The sequence below is a fragment of the Gouania willdenowi genome, chromosome 3, assembly GCF_900634775.1.
Source record: "Gouania willdenowi chromosome 3, fGouWil2.1, whole genome shotgun sequence".
NCBI classification, from domain to species: domain Eukaryota; kingdom Metazoa; phylum Chordata; class Actinopteri; order Blenniiformes; family Gobiesocidae; genus Gouania; species Gouania willdenowi.
In genome coordinates, this window is record NC_041046.1 from 37,193,105 (window position 1) to 37,215,947 (window position 22,843).

Sequence of the window (22,843 nt, forward strand, 5' to 3'; positions counted from 1 at the left end):
CACGCACACAGACGTTCCTTGCTTTTTAGACAGATGAAGTGGATTTTGGCATTGCAAATAATTTTGGTGCAACACGTATATTTATCCAATCCCCCAAAACAGCATGATTTTCTCCAATTAACTTAATTTAAATAAATGAATAAAATAAAAGTGGTGAAAACTATAAACTGTACATGGTGGATATAAATAGCATTACCTTACTGTTTGCTGATATTCTGGTTTTTGTTCTTTACAAATGCTTTAGTAAAAAATAGACCGCAAATGTTGCACTATTAAAGCTGCAGTATGTAGAATTGTGAGACTTGTATAGAAACAACCACGCGTCTCCCTCCCCTCCCGTTTCGAAACCCACATCCCTTATCGGTATCCTTATGAACGCACACAACTGTGGAGCTGTTAGCGACATCAGCGAAATGTTAGTCAGGTATGAACCCAGCAGGTCTCTCAGATCTATGGACACAGGTCAGATCATTGTTATGAATGCAAACCCATTGCGATTCCAAGTTTTTTTTTTTATCCAAGCATGAGTGAGTCACTTATCATTGTAGTAGGGGTGGGAACCACTGGGTCCCTCACGATACGATACAAAGCTCACAATAATGATTATCTCACAATATGACGATACTTCGATTATCGATATATTGGTCAGAAATCATTCTAAGCCGCTTGGGGTGTGGTCGTCCTCCCTGGGCGGGCTGCTCCTGGTGCTGCATCCGTTCCGGGTCTTTCTGGCCTGGGGTCGGGCCCCTGCTGGCTCTGGGCTCGCCGGCGGGTGCCCACTGGCTGCCTGTTCGGCGCGGTTCTGGTCGTCTGCTGGGTGTGGGCTTCGGCTCCTCCGCTGGGGCCTCGGGCAGGGAGTTCTCGGGGCCCTCCCCTCGGGGGGTTGGGCGCGGGGGTGGGGTGGGGGGGTGGGGGGGTCGATGGGGTGGGGGGTCTGGGGGTTGGGGGTGGGATCGGTGGCGTGGTGCGCTGGGTCCTTGGCTCCTTGGGGCTTTCTCGGGTGTGTATGGGGGGGCGATGGCTGCCTCTCGGCTTGGGATCTTGGGGGCGTTCGGGGGACTGCTTGGCCGTGGGGTGGTCGCCGGGGGCCCTTAGGCTGCCTGCTCTTGCTGCTGGCCTGACTGCTTCTTCGGGCCCGGGGGCGGCTCTTGGGTTTTGCAGTGGCGGTACTTGGAAATACATTTGTCATGGATGCACTGGCCTTGGGCTGTGGGATAACACTCATACTGGGCTCAACCTTAGACACGTTGTTCCCAAATACCTGTTTTATGGAATTTCCACTCACCTCTTCCTCTGTTCACAGCCACCACCATTATTCCTAAACCACACACTGGTCACCAAACTGGCTTGACAACACAACAATAAACACAATATACACAACCACAATTTCACATCGCATCACTTAAAACTATTCCTCACCCATTCCATATCCTATCTTGTATCCCTCTTCCCTGCTAACTTCCCCACCCCCCTCCAACCCCTCACCTTGGTGTAACACTGCCCTCTCTTTTTTACATCCTCCCTTTAATAAAGTATTTCTTACCCTTCCCTAGGGAGGGCTGGTGACGGTCACAATTATGCAATGAAATAAATAAATTTATTTAATTGCAATAATAAAATATGCATTGCTGTCAAAAGATTGCACTTCTTGTAGTGTTAACCTTCGAAAGCATGTGCAGACAAGGAAAAAAAAAAAAAAAAAAAAAAAAAAAAAAAAGAAATCATTCTACGACAATCTATGACATAACAAGAAAAAAAAGTGAAGAAATAAAATTTTTGTTCTCCAATAGTGCTTTCTGTAAAAAAAAATAGGGTCTTTCATACCAGTGACACCATTATAGAGCAATATTCCGGTAAACAATATATTGGTTCCTTCAACAAACAGTGATAAAATTTTTGTGAAGACGTACCTGCGCATTTTAGTGAAACAGCAGAAAAGGTTTTGAATAAATAAATAAATAAATAAATAAATAAATAAATAAATAAATAAATAAATAAATAAATAAAATAAAAATAACAATTAAAAAAATCGATAGTGCGAGCATATCGATAATCGATCATGTGGAAAAATATCACGATATATCACCGTATTGAGATATCGTCACACTCCTACGTTGTAGTCAGGCAGCTATGCTAAAAATAAGCTGCTCAAATTCGGTTCAAATGCTCAAAGTCACCAGTAGGTGGTGTACTGTATCCACAATACCAGCCAGATCATCTCCAAAATCGAACTCCTTCCTTTTGACATTGTCGATCAGCTCAACAAATTTCATTTAAATCCGTCCTGAACCTTTTGAGTTATCCTGCTAACAAACATCCACATTAACAGACAAACTGATGAACAGACAGAGGGTGAAAACATTACAACTTACAAGGTAGGCAGTGGATTCAGGCTTATAAATGAAACACTGGGCCAAGGACAGCCTTGTAAAGATAAGGGCTGTTACGGCAATTATTATATTAATCATCATATCATCAAATGTGTGTTCATGTGTACAATATTTCATGTGTTCATACACAATGACTGCATTATTCATTGCACTTTTGAACAGAAACGTTGTTCCTTTGCTGAGTCACGTTAGGTTAGATTATGCACTGGCAGTACAGACAGATTGTGCTGTATTCACAGTGCCAGCAAAAACTAGTCTCTACTCAAGGTCTCAACAAAGCTCTGATAAGCAGAGCTCTGTAGAAGCAGTAATTTCCCATCAAAATCCTCCCTCCCCTTCCTCTTCATCAGCTATAAAATACAGTATATGGCTTTACTCTTTCAGGGTTCAACGCGTCACCCCTCCTGCGGTAGAGGGTCGTTGTATTTATCCTTTGCTTTTTCTTGATTAGATATGTATTTTTTATACATTCCCATCTCAGCGTGGACTTCATCAACACAGAGCAACTGTTGTGGATCTGAATCAGAGGACAGCTGAGATTTGGCCTCTACATGGGTTATATAAGATGAAGAAATACATTCATTTAAAAGACACATTATTTACTAAAGCATAATGCCAAATAAGCAGCTATGTGTTCTCTGCTTACATAAGCAAGATGCTTATGTTCTTTTCAAAGTTTTCAAATCATGTTCTATGAAGAATGAATGCAGGCCTGCTTGAATGGGACAATTATGAAGTCGTTACTGAACAATCTGAACCAATACACTATATACACTAATGCGTATAGTACAACCTTGAAAATGCGAAAATAAAAAAGGATGCAGACTGTAAAAGCTGATAATGAACACAAAAACTAATTCACACAGTTGCTTTCAGCTGAAGAAAATACAACAGATGGCCGAAGAATCATCGCAGCATTCCCCACAGGAGAATTCTACCAGGGATTGAAAGCGGTCTCTGATTACAATAGAGTAAATCAGAAGCGTGTTTCTACAGTGACGTGTACTTATAGGCTGTTACAGGCTGTGACCTCACACTGTTGTCAAAATTCTTTCAAAAGCAGAAATGCAAACATGAGCTAAATCATAGGAAGCTATAGTTTTATTTTGAAATGATTTCTTAAAATTACCAGTAGTAATGGAGTTAAGTGAATTTATCAGGATTTTGAAACGTCCCCTTACAAAGCTAAAGCTTGCATTTCAGTTCTTTACTAACACAGAGCAAAAGTATCAGCTTATTGATTAATCAACACACCAGACTGACATTCTATCATTTGTGATTGGTGAAATAGCTTTTTTGTAACAAGACAAGGTGAGACGTGATGAGAAAAAGACACGACATGCACAACTACATGTAAGAGTCCAGTTATACAACCAAAAAAAAAAAAAAAGATTATAGCAGAAATGTATACATGAACTTGAAATATTTAGTTTAATTTTCATTTGTACAAAACAAAGTATTTTTACAGGATTGGGAAGTCTTTGGTTCATTCTAACAGTGAATAAAAGAAAAGGAAAAAAGAAGTGTAGTGACTGTTGATAAGAATCTCAAGTGAGAGATGAAATATGGCTCACTTCATACTGACCTCCCATCCAGATGGTATTTGGTCTAGTCCTTGACCCCAATTATACACTTTTCAAAACACACATTTCTTCAAATTGTTTGTAGAATAATATTGATATATACACTGTATAATTGGAATCAGGATAAAGGAAGAAGTATCTTTTTTATGGAAGCCCAAAAGAGTCATAATAAAATAAATAAAAACAACATTTTGAAATAAATACCATTTTGATAAATAACAGACAAATATATAATATGGCCATTATATTGTTAAATAAGGTAATATTATCATGAAATATGTTTTATTATTTTTTAATATCTAATAATAGTTATTTTATTATAATTATATATTTCAGAATATTTATTTTAAAATAATGACTTTTTATTTATTTTCCAAGATTTTAGAAAATAAAAAAACGTTTTTATTATTTTTATTTCATGATGTCCTTTTTCATAATGGCCTTTTTTAATTTCATAATGTTGTTTTTCAGCAGAATGTTATTTATCAAAATTGTATCTTTTTTTATTTAATAATCTTTATATAAACAATCTTTTGGGCTTCCATACTTTTGTGCAGAACGGAGTTTCACAACATGATAGATAAATATTATTGCAGTACATATGGAGAAAAAAAAATAAAAAAAAAAATAAATAAAATATATATATATATATATATATATATATATATATATATATATATTTGGACTATGAAACTGTGGGGTTTCACCCAGTTTAATTAAATGTATAATTGCATTTTGACTACAAGCAGCAAAGCACAAGAACGTTTTTGAAAATGTATAAAATTTAGAATAAAAGAGAATGAAAGAAAGGAGAAAACCCTTTTAGAATATAAACTATGACAATGAAAAAGGGTGTGATTTAAAATATCCAAGGAATTACAATAGACATGCAAATACATAAAATAAAACAGTACAGTTAGTTAGAAGGGGCTTTTATCTTCAAATCAACTGCCTGACCATGTTTGTTTTTTCTTTCTTACTTTTTTCTTTTTCACAACTTTTTGTATTGTATAAAATAAATATGAAAAGATAGGGAATTAGTTTTTAAAGTGTGTATAAAAATAAGGTTTACCGTGAAATCATTATTTAACATCCATTATTCAAAGAGGATGTGAAAGTTTAATGAAAATTGCAAGAAAGGGGGAAGACAGTAGTTGGTATCGCCCATCCACGCCCCTTTTTGCTAATGCTGAGTTGTGATAGGTGAATCTCACTAAAAGGCGGGAACAAACTGACAACCAGGAAGTGAAGCTGCTCTCAGACAGAAACATGTCGTTTTGTTTGTAAAGTCCTGTTACTTTCCACTGTCCTCTGTGGACCGGAATACTTTCTGACCTACTGTTACGATGTCGACTATGCGCAAGCGGCGATGCTACGATGTTAGCAGGTTTGTCTAAACGTTTTTAAATCATTATTATTATTTGTACTCTGTTTACAGATTGTTAAACATGCTTGTTCGCTGTAGCTGCTGAAGTAAAGCACATTCATATCACTCTAGATTTTGTTACTCAGTCCTAACATTGATACTAGTACTAAGTGGGAAATGTGACAATTACCAGTTGTGCCTATAATATAAAATTTCCCTTTGGGATTTAATTAAGTATCTACGGAAGAGGATTGGGGCCAATTTTGTTGGAAAAAATCAAGAAATGTTGACTTTAATCTTAAAATCTTATCTTTATTAAAATATTTTTCTCCATCAAAATTGGTCCTAATCCTCTACCGTAAGTATCCACCCATACTTATTTATTTTTTTCGTTAAAGATCATTAGGTTTCCTTTGCCCAGATTGTTTATTTATTTATTTAAGATAATACTTGTTTTGTGAGATCTTCTTTTTTCATCTTCTATCAAATCATAGTATTGTGCAATTATATAGTTTTAGATTGAAGTCAGTGCCAGGGTTGGGGTCAATTGTAATTGCGCAATTGATAATTAATTACAATTATGACGTAATTGTACTTATATTTGAAAACATCTGTTGGTGTTGTAATCGAGTTCAGATAATTGACTTTACAATTGTGATTGACGTGAAAATTGTATAAAAACTGTCAGTGCCAAGGTATAAAAACTGGAAAAGTTTAGATTTTATTAAATTTTTTCTGAGATAAGGCTATCATAACACCCTAAAATCTAGTTCAAATATGATGAACACATTTAAACTGGGCTGCAAATGCAGAAATGCATGAAAAACAACAAAAACAAAATGAGAAAAGATTTCAGAAGCGAGGCACAAAATTTATTTAATTAAAAAAAAAATCTGAGATTAGGCTGTCATAAGATCATAAAAACGTTTTATAAGGTTATTTCTTTCAAGAACGTAATTGTAATTGACTTTGGAAAAAATGGTGGTTACCGTAATCATAATTGAGTTGTAATTGAACATGGATAATTGAAGACCCAATTATAATTGACCCCAACCCTGGTCAGTGACTTATATAAAACTTCCAGGTAGCACAAAAAGGCTGTGGTAGTAAACATGTGGTGTGATGCTGCACGGCTGTGTGCCTTGGTTCTCTGCTGGATGGAAAACATTTGTAAAGATGGAGTGTGTGCACTTCAAACTAATGCTTTTCATTTGTAATTGACATTGGAAATGTTTTTTGTTTGTTTTTTCCTCTCCTGAGTCCTGACAATCTTGTGGTTAAATGATGGGATGAAAGAAATAAGCAGTAAGAAATTGTAACCGGGCACACGGAAAGCTTAAAATGACATTCAGTTTTGCCTGCCATGTAGGGGTGAGTGTTGGCAAGAATGTTGCAATACGACATGTATCACGATACTTGTGTCACGATACAATATTATCACGATATATAGCAATATTCTACCCAGTTAATATAAAAATGAAACCTAGAGATGCATGATGTCTTGCTAGGTGAGCTCGTAAGTTAGTCGTGTTCCCACAATATTTCACGAGAGCGATGCAAATCTTGCAGAAGGCGTTGTCGTTATCAAGCTCTTTTTTCTCCCTTTAAGTTGGAAGCCAAAGTACTTCCAAACGTCAGCTTTGTACTGTTGTTGTTTTGTTAGCCATGTTGTTTGGGTTTTGAGTCAGTCTGCTTCTGCCTCTGTGACTGCCTCTACTACAGAAATGATGCTGCGCCGCACAGCAAAGTGGCTCTACGGCGCCATCTACTGTTGTGGAGGTGCGGAAGTGGCACAATTTTCAAGGTTTTTAATGTAGGAACAGGAGCTAATCAATTTTCCCAGAAGTTAGGCTACTCTGCTGACAAGTGAAAAATGTCTCCAGCAGTAAAAAAATGCACTTCCCACGAAAATGTGAAAAATACAACAAGAAACATATTGATTAGATATCGGGGGTGGGGGGATGTTTTTTTTTTTTTTTTTTAAATCGGCACCCAAAAAATTGCGATATATCGTGAAATCGATTTTTTTTTCTTTCTTTTTTCATTTTTTATTAGGCCTTCAAATAAAACAAAACATGCATTTAAAAAAAAAAAATCTAAAGTGCATTAAAGGGCAAGTATGATGAAAAAAAATCACTTTCTCATGGTTTTGATACAGTGATATACATTCCTTTAGCCTCATCCAGAGGGACAAAGTTGAAAAAGTTCTGTTTCCTCCCTCCCTTGTTATTCCACAGTTTGTTAAAAGTCAGCTTTAAACGGGGGAGTTGGATTTTGCCCACGTTGGTAGCTGAATATTTGGCTGAATATATTTGGTGGCTGAATATTCGGTGCATCCTTAGTTCTGCTAGTATAGAACATTTGCATATGGTTAAATCATATTGCACTCTGGTTGCATTACAAGTGTGCTGGTTTGATTATTGTTTACAATCTCATAACACAAGATTCATTTAGGTCTTTATATCAATGATATGTTAATTAATTTATCATCTTATAAACTCATCAATTTTTAAACTCTTCAGATGACACTTCAACACTTCGAGTATCGCAGTAAGAGCCCTTTTCCTTAGAAAATCAATGGTCCCATATATCTTTGGCCTCAGTCTTTGAATGATGAAGGATGCTCTTTCAGTGTTTACTTTCTCTTGGTTTATTAAAGTGCTCTTATAATCCTATTGAATGACCCAGCACTAAAGGCTAACGTTCCCTCAGATGACACCTTTTTGTGTCATTATTATCAGTATCTGCGAAACCAAACACAAAATAGTCTCAAGGCTTTGTACTAAAAAGGCATCGTGATGCATCAGCAGCAACGTTCTTGTGTTTGTTAAACCCATCAGCCTCACAAAACACTTTAATGTGATATTGTTGTCTGATTATTTGTCGACAGTGCTGCTGATGTCCAGAAGGAAAATGTACAGCAGGAGACACGGCAGGACTTCCACTTGGACCTGTGGCTCTGTTTTACTCTGCAGAACTGGATTCTGGACTTTGGAAGGCCGATCGTGATGGTGAGAGCGTTCAGTGGAAGCTCTGGTTTTAGACAATATCTCAGGGAGCTACAAACGACCATCTATTGGTGTCATGTTTAGATCGTGCTTCCTCTGGAGTGGTTTCCACTGAACAAGCCCAGTGCGGGAGACTATTTCCACATGGCCTACAATGTCATCACTCCATTCCTACTGCTCAAGGTACGTCCATGCAGGGAATGTTAGAGCCTGGTATAGAGGTCGAACGATTTGGGATTTTCAAAGGCCAATGCAGACATCGATTTAAAAAAAAAAAAAAGAAAGAAAATTTGGCCAATATCTAAAGCCGATATTTGAGGCCGATTTCCTTTTTTTTTTAAAGTACATTTATTATGAAAGACAATTGAAACATTCATATGATATAAATGCAGGGTCCTTCCGTCAGTCAAGCGGTGGCTGCAACTGCCCACATGAGATGCCTGATTAAAAATCCATATCCTATTATTCCTCATCCTATTAAATATATAATAGGGTAAGAATATTTGATCGGGCACTATTTTATCTTTATCCTATTATATTGGCTTCTACTTCTCCCATGCACATATTATTATTATTAGTTTTTTTTTTTGTTGTTGTTGTTGTTGTTGTATATTCATACATTCGAATGGATGTTTTTCATGCTGTCTTTTTTCTGTTAATGGCTACCCTAAAGTACTAAATAAAAAAAAATTAAAATAAAAAAACGGCCGATCTTGAAAAAAGTCTTTATATCGGCCCGATATATCAGTCGACCTCTAGCCTGATATGTAACAACAACCTGAATTTTTATTTTTCATTTTTTTAATAAAACCCAAAATGTAATAACAGGTCAATAATGTAATCAAACGCTGTGCCCAAGACATAAAAACTTTTTGCCATATATATATATATATATATATATATATATATGAAGGTAAGGAAAAAAGTTACCAAAAATGTCATGGTTCGCCATAAGGCTTTAATTAATTATATATGTATTTCTATATACACATATTTACGCTTACGCATTTGTGTATGATACTACTCTCTTTAATCCATAAATCATTGACTCACTCTAAGATGTAATAAAATTATATATAGATATTTTGTCTGCTCCATAATGTAATGACGATGGCAAAAGGTTTTTACGTTTTGGCCTCATCATCTTGTTACATTATTCACCATTTTTTACATTATAGATTTTATTAAAAACATATTTAAATGTTACATTTCAGTATTTTCATTGCTTTGGAAGCCTAACAAGGAAACCAAGCGAAGAAAATTGATTTGATGATTGATAATAGGGCTGGGTTACGCCAGGTACCTTGCGATACAATATATCACGATATTTTTTTTTTTTCCCCTACGATAACGGTATTATCACAATGCGGCGATAAATAATATATCGCTGGGGAAATTTCATCCACGATACATCACGATATCTGTGTCATTGAATTTATTGACAGCACTGAATCCATTTAATAGGAATTACTAAACATTGTCAATCAATTTCACATGAATGACAGCCAAGTGAAACAAAGCGTATACTACACACACACACACACACACAGTGTAAATTTGTAAATATCCACTCCTCAATTGTTGTAGTGTGTATCTCTGTGTATATATATTGTTTTTGTCATGTCTTGTGTGTTGCAATTAAAAATAAAATAAAAATTTTATTTCTTATTTTTTAAATCGATATTTGGCACCAGTGAATCGATAAGCGAGACGAAACCTTGTGATATATCGTTGTATCGATAACATTTTTTAGTACTTTTTACATTTTTTTAGTGTATTTTACAGCTGATTTAAGACATGGGTCAAACTGAGCCGTTTTCATAAGAGATGCTAACAGAAAGGGAAGGTTACGTTATATGAGGTTATTTATGAAAGGTTCAGTAATTATGATTGTGGTTGAAAACTGTATTTGAACCTAACCCTGGTGACTGTATCTACAAAAGCTGCTTACACAGAGTCAAAATTACAAAAAAAAAATGTATTTATCCATTTTTAAAGTAAATACATGATTTCATCACTTGTTTGGCTCACAGAGGCATTCCTGCCATTGACCCCAATTTGCCGAAGGTAACGTCTTGAGGATTATGTATTTAAAGACTCAGCTGCTGCCGTGTGAAGATACATGGAGATTTGTGTTTGTGCACCCTCAGCTGATTGAGCGAAGTCCCAGGGCCCTTTCCCGCACTGCCATCTACGTCTGCATCGTCACCTTTGTTATGGGAGCCAGCATCCATCTGGTGGGAGATTCCATTAACCATCGGCTCATCCTGAGTGGATACCAGCTCCACCTGTCAGTCAGAGACAACCCCATCATTAAAGACCTCAAACCTGCCTCACTGGTAACAGTTTCACGTCTTCCTCTTCTGGCAGGTTAGAGAGTAAATAAAGGTGATGGATCAAGATTAGATGTATTGACGTATATAAAATGCATGGTCTTTGAATTGGCCGTATCTAACCCATTCCCTGCCCTATGGAGCCTGCACGGTCACAAGCTGATATTAAATGAGGAAATTAAAGACAAAAGGATTTCAGGTGAATTCAGAATACATGACATAGAGATAAAGTTGGGTGAATTGAAAACAAGGTTATCATAGATTAGATAAGGCAACACCAATAAGAAATCAGATACAAACAGATGAGATTGTTTACCGTATGTAAATAAAATTAGATGAAGAGCGAGGAACAGGTAGAAGGGAGGTAATAGCAGATTAAGTGAAAGAAAAAAAAAAAAAGAGAGAGATGAGGTTTTTGAAATGAAAGATGAGGCGAGATAAAGCAAAGCAATTTGATCCAGTGTGTTTTTAGAATACCATGAAACAGTATTTTTCACTATACAATGATTCTGAATGATGATTTAATGCCGTTATGGTGTTAAATTATGCTGCCGACAGCCTCAGCGTACACCACCAGCTATGAAGGTAGATATGTTGCAAAAATGGGAGAGCTCGTAGAATGTGATGTGAGAACTTAAAGACTTTGTTAAACAAATTCTGTTATTTTCTTCTAAACACATTAAATAGGTCATAAATGTATTTCCTTAAAACATGTACAAAACCATTTATGGTTTAATTGTGGAGCTCGGCTTCAAAAACTGTGTTTCCAGTTTCTGTGTTCAGGATTTAATGGGCGGGTCAGAAATCAGATACGCGTTAGGTAACGGAGCCTTCATTAGCATAAACCTGACCCTGCTGCTGAAGCACACCAAACTACCGCACACGCAGTTCCGCCCCCAGCCAAAAACAAACGACATATTCAGACTCGGGAATAAAACGCGTCCGCTGGTGCCACATTTTCCATAAAATAAGCAGATTTATTCACCGTGATTTTGTAATTTTTGCCTCTAGCGGGTGTAGTTTTGACTCTACCAGGGAGGGATGCACATATTCAGACTCAGGCGTAGCAGACCTTTCCGCCGATATCTCGTTTGGCCCGATTCGAGCACTTTTGGAAGCACTATCGATGCTGGATACCATACTGATCTCTTCCATAGTCACAGTAAGGAGGCAACGGTCTTCCCGCGCGTGGGCGTGGTTCCAGCGCCTTTAACTGACACGCCCCCAGCATCTCAGAGCAGAGAGAAATGCTTGTTTTTCTATGATTTTGAGAAGTAATTTTATATACTTTTTTTTTTTTTTTTTTTTCTCCATATTTCAAATTTGGCTCAGTGGTCAATGACATGTTTCTGTGGTGAGACAAACTTATAGCATAAATGTATTTCTGCTTTACACAGACTTTAAAACGTGAACTTGTATGAAAAAAATCTACACACGCACGTGAAATTAATTTCATGTCACAAATAATGAGGGAAATTGTGAACCTGAAAAGTAAAAATTTAAACCCAAAGAAAATATTCTACAGGTGCAAATCTATTTTTTTACAACAACAGATGTCTCACAAAATGTGTTGCCAAACTCAAGCAGAGCAGATTTTTTTATTTTTTTTTTTTATTTAACCTTTATTTAACCAGGAAAAAAATCCCGTTGAGATTAAAAACCTCTTTTTCAAGGGAGTCCTGGCCAAGAGGCAGCAAAGTTACAACACTGAACAGAAATACATTTACATTACATTAAAATGACAGGATAACATAAGAACTTAAGTGCCGTATTATTCAGAAAAGGTTTTTAAGATTTATTTCACATTTAAACAAAATTTGCTCCGTCTGCTCCTTCAACTTTTTTACTCGTTATGTGATTCTACCAATTCACAAGCTAAACATGTATCTGACATGTTTGTTTTTACACAAGTTCATTTATAGCACGCAAGATGTTTTCGTCACTTTTCAAAAGTGCTTTTACTTTTATTTCAAATATACCATCATACCGTACAAGACACCATAATGACAATAATTATTAAGGATAATAGGTAAGAGTATTTAAAAAAAAAAAAACAAAAAAAAAACTTGATTACAAGTTTGCAGTTGTCATGAAATCAATTTCACCTGTGTGAGGAATTTGTAGTACATTTATAAGTTTTTTTTTTTTTTTTTCTATAGCGTTTACAACAGATAAAATCAAAAAGTGCTGTACAGGCAAAAATGAAATTAAAACAGCAGCAACATCACAAAAGGATAATGAAACACAAGATCATTTAAAACAACAGTAGGAACATCATAAAAGGTTAATAAAAATTAAAAGCAATTTAACCAAAAGCGCAGTCTTCAGATGCTTTTTAACCAGCTCCTCTAACAAAGCGTTGTCCTACAGCAGGTGGCGCTGTTGCATCATGGTACTGACTGTGCACCACGAGTTGACCACTGCACACCTCTAATTGTTGTCAATACTTTTATTTCCTTCACAGATCGACTCCTTTGAGCTGCTGTATTACTATGACGAGCAGTTGGGACACCTGATGTGGTACGTGGTATGAGCAGCTGTTTGTTTACTTCTCCCTGTTTGGTTATGAAGGACATGTATTTCATAAATCCCATTAAGAAAAACTGGATTAAGATCCATTGAAATGATTGTATGCACTTACGTGCCTTTAGGCAGACCGCAGAGAAAAGGGGTTGAATTAGAAAGATGACCTTTAAAGCAGGGAGCTTAACCATGTTAAGTGAGTCCGTGACCGCATACATTTTATTTTATTTTTGGCACAGTTTAAAATACAGTGAAACATAATATCAACAGTGGACAGATATTAACAGTAATCAATACACTTTATGAGAGGAAAAAAACCAACAAAGTGGCTTGAAGAAGAGGGCTACCGATATAACATTTCAAATTTGATTAAAAAGAATAAATAATAAAATAACATCAAGACAAAATAAAAGAACGTCAACACAGCAAAACTTTGAAATGGAGCAGAAACGAGGAAAAAGAAAAACATTAACATCAAAAGTAAAGCGAAAAAACTACAACAAATAACAGAACAAAAAGCAACCATTGTTTGGTTATTTATTAAGTAGGTTTTTGATAGAATTTTGTAATGAGCGCCTTCATTGCTGCAGAACAGCTTTGAATTAACAGCCTGAAAAAGGCCTATTTGTATAATTCTGAAATGTACATTATTTTTTAGTTTTGGGTAACTTAACCGTTTTCTTTAAACCTCTGGCTGTTCAGTTCTTACCTTTGTACCTGTTTAAGCTATTTATTGGACTTGGACGGCTTGCAATAAATAACTGGAAAAGTCAGACCGTAGTGTAAATACTGTGTGTGTATATATATTTTTAAAACCTTTGAGAGAAAATAGGAAAAAGTTAAATGAGTTTAAAAAATTATGTTTTCAGGTTTTTTTTTGGGTTAGAAGTAGTGTTGGAAAGATGAACATTACCGTTGCACTAAAATCTGAAAATTTCATGTGTTTTTTTAAATTTATTTATTGGAATTAACTGGAAATTGGGATTATATTTTTAAACAACTGATGCTGATATTTAAGAAAATGCTAAAACATTTTTCAACTATTTAACATCCCTTTCAAAGGCCAACCTTCAATATTCATAATTCCCATGGAAAGTTTCTGACTTGACTGAAATTCCTGGATGTTTTCAACCCTAGTAGAACGTTTTATTATTGTATGATAAAGTTATTTAATTAGAAATAAGTCCTTGTCTGGAACTTACAGTAAATAAATAAGATAAATTGATTAGTGTGAAAATGAAGGATATGTAAAGTTATCACCTGCCTGCAGATTAATCCCCAGCACTGGAAACTTCTGTTTCTTAACCATAAAATAAATATTTGATCTTTGAGCACTATTGTAAGCTTTGTAATCACTATGAATCTTTTTTATGTGTTAGTAAACACTAAGAGATGCTCCCGTTAACTTTTATTGAATATATATTGTGTATTTTACATACTCCAGCTAGGAATTCATCAATTAACATAAAATAGTTTTTTTTCTTATTTTTTTATTTTATACCAATCTTCTTTAAAGTCCCTTAAAATACTGGCCTTTTCTAAAAGTGCCTTTTGTTTTCAGGTATATTCCTTTCTTTATTATTCTGGTCATCTACTTCAGTGGCTGTTTCTGTGATGCTGAAGAACAGAAGAAGATGCCTGTCTCTGGTTGGCTGCTGCTGGGACCAAGTGCTCTTTATTACTGGTTGGTTTACTGGTGTCACTGAAGGTCGTACACGCACACACACACACACATCTTATTTGTGTGTAGGTGGGTGGTGCATTAGGCCTTATGAAGTGCATGATAAAAGTGCGTTAAAGCAGAAGTTGGAATTTAAAAGTAACAGAACAGAAATAAGGTACATACAATTTTTATCTCCGCCAAGGAGGTTATTCTATGTTATGTATTCATCTGTTAACGGTCTAACTCAAAAACTATTGACGGATTTAGACATTTTCTGTATTCATGTGTATATATATATATATATATATATGTTTTTTTTATTTAAACCTTTGAGAGAAAATAGGAATAAGTTAAATGAGTTTAAAAAAAATGATTTTTCAGGTATTTTTTTTGGATTAGAAGTAGTGTTGGAAAGGAGGTGGACATTACCGAGACACTTAAAGTTGGGAATTTTGAGAAAATTAAAAAATCTGAACATTTCATGTGTTTTTTTTTTTAAATTTATTTATTGGAATTAACTGGAAATTGTGATTAAAAAAAAATCCCTATCTCTCATCATTTGCATAATTTCTAAAATTCATATCTTGGTTCGTAATTGACCAAAATTCAGGAAATTTGACTCAGACCTGTAGGGTTGGTTCCACTATCATCTCACCAATTTTAACCAGGATCTGGAAGAAAACAATTTCCTCCATTTTAGGAATGTAACAAATTCAGAAAACTGCGATATAAAATTCAATGGCTGCAAAATAATTCCAAGTTAAAAAACATTTGAGCAACTTTACTCATTTTTTTTACATCGTATGAATATTTTATATTGTGAGTTAACTCTTTTCTTACACCTTTATTCAACATCTTAGTATAATTTAGGTCTGAGTGTTTTCTAGTTAAAACTTTATTCTTTCTTTGGGGCAATAACAGTCCACGGACCAGTGGTTGGGGGTCCATTGGTGTAAACTGGATGTCTTTATATTCTTAAAAAGCCGTCCAGCTTTATGCTTGCTTCTAGTCATTTTAGGTAATCTGTCTCCTAGAAATGTCAACTTAAACAAGAATGTAATTGTTTAATTGCAGTTATTGCTGAAGGTATTCACAAGCACAACAACAAACAACAAAATCTTTCAATCAATATTAGTGTGCCCTGAGAGCATGAAAACGTTCCCATCATTGTTTAGTGCATCAATAGCCTTCAGCATTGACAGAGTAATTATTTTCCCCTGTGTGTCGACAGGGAATAGAATAATATTTGTGTTATACAGTTCCTACTGTTAAGCCTCCACCTCATGTTTTCATCTAGTGCTACTTTATCAGCTTCAGATCTTTTTCTGGCTGAGGAGGTTGATGATACTTTGAAAAAGTTGTGAATTTGATCCCATTTGTTTTTCCTTTACATGTAGAATGTTTGATGCACTGTCATGCAGGTCATTTGAAGGGAGTTACTAAAACCCGGAAACATTCCGAGACAGAGTAAATTCTTTCCCGTACTGCATGCACCGGCTGTAATATTAATAGGTTTATCATTGTACTGGTTGTTAGAGCTACTGTCTTTACCAGGAAGCAAATATGTATTTCTGGTTATTGTTTTCCAGAGTTTTATTGGGCTTTATTTACCGACTATTAGTTCCTACTGCTCAGAAACACATGGAAACCACTTGCATTTTTATTATTATTATTTTTTAATTATTATTATTTAAAAGGTTACCTCATTCAGATGTAGCCGACATATGACTATAACAGGAACCATGCAAAATAATAAAATCATATTTATAAACTATTTATAATATGCAGTAGGAACTACTCGCCGGTAAATCATTATTAATTAAATATTAAACACCAGAAATCAATGATCAGGAATAAAAATATTTGCTCCCTGGTAAAGACAGTAGCTTTAACAATGTGTTCACTGATAAACTTGGTGATTAACGGGGTTACATTTACTGTCTCCAAAATGTTTCTGGATGTTTTCAAGTCCATTATTAATTCATGAGCGTTCTCTATTTCAGCACAACATTGTAACGGTGCTCCCAGCTGGTGTTTTCACACTGATTTCACATCATTTGACCTGCTTTTGTGACACATGCTTCTTTGCTTTCTTTAAACACAGCAACTTTTTCTTTTTGCACACGTCAGCGTTAAATGCCAAACCCTTTTCTGTCATCTTTACACTTTGTTTCCCAGAAAGCAAAACTTCACTGCTTGCTTTTCTTCCAATGTCTGATATTGTTCTTATGACTTTGGGTTTCTTTATTTGTTCATAGTTAATTTACAGCGCTTTAAAGTCACTTGGAAATGACAAAAAGATGCTTTGATTCTGTGTTACATTCAACTTTGTGAATGGTATAACTGGACTTCCTGGTGTTTGTGCACAGTGCGCGAAACTTCACTTTAAACAGCTGTTTTAGGCAGTGAAACCAAGACTTTCAACCCTCCATTAGGGATACCTTTTTCCAATACGGACATAAAGCTTTAAATTCCACTTTTTCCGGCTTTTTGAGGAGGCTTTTGATCTCGTTGCAGTCAGCGATCTTGCAGAGATCGTCTTCACCCGTGCAATCCAGTCGTCCAGCTCCAAAAATACCCAATCAAAGGCTGGTTTTTTACTTGGAAACTCGAATGACAAGAGGAAAACGCCAAGTTTTCGGCGATTTGTAAAGGAATAAATCAAAGAAAACATAAAGATTTCTTGGACATTGATATTTTTTTGATCCAGCGTAAAATCCGCTTTCTCTGTGCTCCATGAACGTTGTTTTTTTAGTTTTTTGCTGTTACAAAAGTAAAAAAAACATTCACCTTCCCAGTGCTTGCCCCTCCTGCGTACATGCCCAGTTAATGAAGGATCACCTGGTGCCTACACATCAACGATTAGAATTTACCCAGTGCAAATATGTAAATCCCACAAAATAAAATAAACAGCAACTTAATTAAGCACTGTAAGGTAAAAATATTAAATTATTCAAACCTAGAAAATAGCTCCAACAACAGGTGTTAAATACCTGATGTGTGCCATGGATTAAATAAGCCTTGTTATTGTTGTTACTAGACCTGTCTCTGTGTATATATTCAAATTCTCAACAGACTTTACAATAGACATGAGCAACAAGTGACTCAGGGGGGCCACTTAGTCTAATTTTGTGCATCTCCCATGGTAGGTGCAAAAAAAGACTCCAAAACACACAAAATTACAGAAACATTCACAAAAGAACATTAAAAATACACAAAATGTCAACAAATAATACACAGTTACTCCAAAAACACTCGTCACGACAACAAAAATACACAAAATGATGGATATATAACAAAGAAATACAAAAGAATGGCTCCAAAAAACACTGTCAATAAAAATGTACAAAAATACTTGCAAAACCCACAGACAGAGGAAAATTGCACAAATGACACCAGAAATACACAAAAATGACTCAAAATACACTATAACTACAAAATAAAGGAAAAATATACAAAATGAGAACAAGAGCACACAGAAACCCTTTCTTTCTTGTATTAATGCTCAGATTAGTTAATATTCTAAACACTGACATGAATGTTGATTATGTGGCTCTCGGATCAGCCAATCCCATTTGTGGTCCCCTGCTGTGATCAAAGCGCACCTCTGCTTTACAGGATAAAAAACCCCTCAAAACTGGTTAAATAAGCTGATTAAAACATATTTGTTATGAATTATTGTCGCTTATCTTAAAAGGAATAACAGCTTTGAAGGTAGAAAGTAATTGTTGGCACAATGTGGGTGGGAAATGTTCCAGAGAAATGTTAAATCATTCAAGCAGTTTTTTGTGACGTCTTGAATGCTCTCCCTGACCCACATAACAATGCCTCTAATTCTCTCTGATCAGGAGCTGTACTTTGAAAGGATTAATATAATCAAGGACTGTATTTATCTCTAAAGATGGAACACTGATTCACTGCAAATATAACATAATTGCTCGAGCATGAAATCTGTGTGGGGATAATGAGTATGTTAAAAGGTTTGGTTGCATAGGGAATAATAGAAATATCCATTTACATTTCTTTTAAAATAAGTTTTTTTTTTTGTGGACTTTTCTTTAACAAAAGGTTCAGTTTCTTCCAATGTGATTTATTCACGCATTCATCAAGTTATTAAGGCAGCCTTTTTAATAATGTCTAATCACAGCATAAATCTCTCTCCCTTTACAAACAAGTTGCAAACACGTTTGATAGACCCCCGCTATGACCGCTTCTTTTAAAATGTGAGGTTTTTTTTCTAATGGAAGGTGTAGGAGGTTTTGAAAAAGTTTGATAACAATTCTAATACTCATTATTATTAATATTATGTAATTTGCCATAGGAGTGCCACTTAAGATAGAGTTTAAAGTGTCTTAAGTCACTTAATTAGTTATGAATACTTTGTCATCCAGGATTGTGAATTCTTGTCAAGACTGTCTACTCTTCAGTAACAAACCTAATTATTTTGGAACTCGAATCACAGACAAATTATGAAAGAATAAACATTTATTAATCCAACGTGTTGAGTCTGCTTACACAATAAAACCAAAAGAGTGCCAAGTACGCTCACTAAGCTAAGGATACATTTATATACAATTTAAAAGTGAAAAGCTTAATAAATAAAGAAAGAATGCGTGTGCACGAGCTATGCTAAGATCAGTGGGGAGATGAACCATGTGACTGCAATTACTTTAGGCCCAATTAGAATTTTGAGATCCAGAGTACCTCGGGTTCTGATGAGTCCGTGGTCCGTCTCTCGTGGCAGAGCGGACTGGTGAAGAGAGTCTGCAGCAGCAAAGCGTGGTTCTGGCTTGTGATAGGCCCGCCGGCCCCGTTCCTTTGTTGTTGTTTCACAGCTCGTTTCAACGCTGCTTCTTGGCTTGTGACATCTTCACCACGGGTCGAAAACTGATTTTGCGTGGACTTCTTCAGCGTTCAGTTCAACTTACCGGCTTTGTTCTTGTTCGTGGTTCCGTGGCTCGACTCCTGCAGCAGTTGGAAAGGAGGCTTCTCTCTGGAACGCGCAAGCTTTAGTGAAATCTTAATAAAATCCAATGATTTGAATTCTGCGCCTGGGTTTTATAGTGGCGGTTTAAGCGTTCTTATTGGTCGAGGTGCTTTCGACGAGTCATGGGTTGTGCTCGTCATGTGGATGTGTTCTCATGAGTTTGAATGGAAACTCCTTTGGAAAAAGAAATATGAAAATAACTCAGAACATATTTAGATTATAACCTTCAAAACAAAATGAAAGCAAAGATCATATTTTTCCCAGTCATTCTAACACTAAACATGATATACTGTTTGCAATTTTACGAGGTGATATTCCTTAAAACACTGCAACCGTACTTTACTGTATTCTTAGGGTTTCGTGTGAATATAGCGTTAATGATGCAGTGTAGAAAATACATTTCAACATTGCATCAAAGATTTTGAGTTCACTTTTAGTCATTGCTTTCCTTGTTAATTATTGAAGCAAAGACAGAACAAAGAAAAGTTTTCCATGTGCTTCACCCTAGGGGGTCTGGAAGCAGAAGCCTGAGTTTGCCTCAGAAAAAGAGGGGGAAAAGCAAACAGCCGTAAATTCCTGTAGGCTCCTTGTTCAGGGTTGTGAGAGGGAAAGAAGGGAGGGGGCATGGCCTCCTACATCTCTGTCCTGTGGTTAACAATTTAGCTGTGGTATCAACCACAGACATGGTCTCTGCAAAGGTTCTTTTTCTTAAAATTTTTTAGCTGAGCAGGTTGTTATCTTATCAAACCCATAAGGGATTTAACAAGCTTTGTTAAAGCTTTTCAGCTGCACTTTACTAACAACATGTAAATAAGTTTTCACTTTTTCATATTAATAGAATATACTTGCAATAATTAAATCAGGTTGTTCAGGGGAAAAACAATCTAAAATCGTAAAATAGAGTTTTCAAATAAAAAAAAAATGGGATTTTGTTTTGAGCTAAAATGGAGTAACCTTTTAAGTTATCTTTTTTTTTTGTTTCTTCAAAATGAAATGCTTAAACACGTATGCTATATTTTATAGTTGTTGTTAAGCATTTTGTGATTCACAGCACACCGTATGCATTAAAAAGTTCACCCGTCACAAAAAAGTTAGCTGAAGTGGGTACTTAATTAAGGGATTGTAATGTCTATAAAGACGTTATTTAACAGAGATACAAGAGAATAGTTTTTTGTGGAATGAGCTACCTTTGCACATGAGACGAGTCACACAGCACCTCAATGGGACCATAGTCATCTGGGTTCAGTGATAGATATAGTTGTGTGTCATCTGCGTAGCTCTGATAACCAACCTTACAGTTCTGTAAAATTTGTCCTAAAGGAAGCATCCAGTATAAATGCTAAACAGAAGAGGTCCAAGAACAGAGCCCTGATGAACCCCACAGGACATTGGTAATCTGTCAGATTCAAAGTTTCCAATGCTTACAAAATAACTTCACTCCTCCAAGTATGACTTAAACCATTGCATTACTTTTCCATTTAGTCCAACCCATGTTTGCAATCTGTGCAACAAAATTGTATGATCTACAGTGTCAAATGCAGCGCTTAGATTCAACAGAATGAACAGATACTTTTCCTGAATCAGTGTTCAACCTTATGTCATTGATCACTTTGATAAGAGCAGTTTCAGTGCTGTGATGAGAACCAAAACCTGACTGAAATTTATCAAATATTTTGTTGAAAGTAAAGAATTGACTTAGTTACTAATGTTGACTAATGTTACGTTCCCCACTTTGAACGAAGGAACAGGGAACAAGTAACATCATGTTTCATAATGCAAGTAACATATTTCATCAATAAATTAAAACAAAAAAACTATATTAAATTAAACTAATCAAGTGCATGAAAACCATATTTAAAAGTGTTAGTTAATGACTAATACTTAATTAGTCAAAAACACAGGAAATAAAGGAACAATGTTTATAATCTGTGGCAAAAAGCTTAAGAAAATGTTTTTATTTTAAACAATTATTTTTACACTTTAGTTTCATGTTACATTTTGTTCCTGGTTGCAGATCTAATGCAGTCTAATAACGTAATGCTATTTTAATTTCTGCTACATTTTTAGGCTTCTCATTAGTACTTTGTATGTAGGCTTTTTATGTAGTGTTATTGATCTCAAAAAGGCATTTGGCATGAAATGGAACAAGTTTGTCGCACCCCACTTGTCATACCTGTGGCGACACACACTTTGAGAAGCACTGTATTAAATCAATAATTCCACTTCTGGTACGGACGCCCAGTCATGATTCAAATGTAGTTTCTTTTGATTGGTTCATCAGGTATTTGATCACCGAAGGACAAATCAGCGAGCTGTTCCTCCTCACGTGTGTCGCTATGGGTGCGTTGGTGATTCATCAGCGAAGGAAAGGCCTCGGGCCGGACAGCAACGGCCGCTTCTTGCTGTATAGTTTGGGCGTCGCTGCCTTCCTGGTGGCTGTGTGGGTGTTGTTTCTGTGGGACGACCCAGTGCTGCGACACAAATACCCTGGAATCATCTACGTGCCTGAGCCGTGGTCTTACTATACGCTACACATCAAGGGAAGCCACTGAACAAATGGTGCAGATCTTCACATGATGTTTTTTTTAACAATTATCATGGTTATCATTTTACCAGATTAACTAATTAGTATTAAAAATCTAATTAAAACTTTGGAAAGAAGGTGCTATTCGGACAACGCATAATGATTGACATTTACAAAGATGAATATTCAGTATGTTAAGGTTTTAACCTTTTTTTCGGGAAATTTACTTTGATCTCCTTACATGTTTTGGCTGTCAACTGTCAGTCTTCCTCAGAGGTGTCTGCTGATCGCTTTGATGTGTCGTTGACATCCGCATGATAATTCCAGCCCCGTCTGTGGTCCCCTCTGTGGAGTGAGCTTAAAACATGAAGCTCTTGTCATAGTTTTCCCGTAAATATCCAAATATTACACAAACGGAACAAGATTTAATTTTAAAACAAAAAAAACACGGCTTATCTGGTTTTTG

General features: G+C 35.7%; 1 protein-coding gene across 1 annotated transcript; it reads left to right on the top strand.

Annotated features, from left to right (window-relative positions):
* Nucleotides 1-5,206: 5,206 nt before the first annotated feature.
* Nucleotides 5,207-22,843, top strand: cln6a (CLN6 transmembrane ER protein a). Its single transcript, XM_028475190.1, has 7 exons — nt 5,207-5,360; nt 8,230-8,350; nt 8,432-8,530; nt 10,498-10,686; nt 13,145-13,200; nt 14,765-14,887; nt 22,135-22,843. Exons 1-7 carry the CDS (start codon nt 5,320-5,322, stop codon nt 22,403-22,405), a joined length of 900 nt encoding a protein of 299 aa, XP_028330991.1. The 5' UTR covers nt 5,207-5,319; the 3' UTR covers nt 22,406-22,843.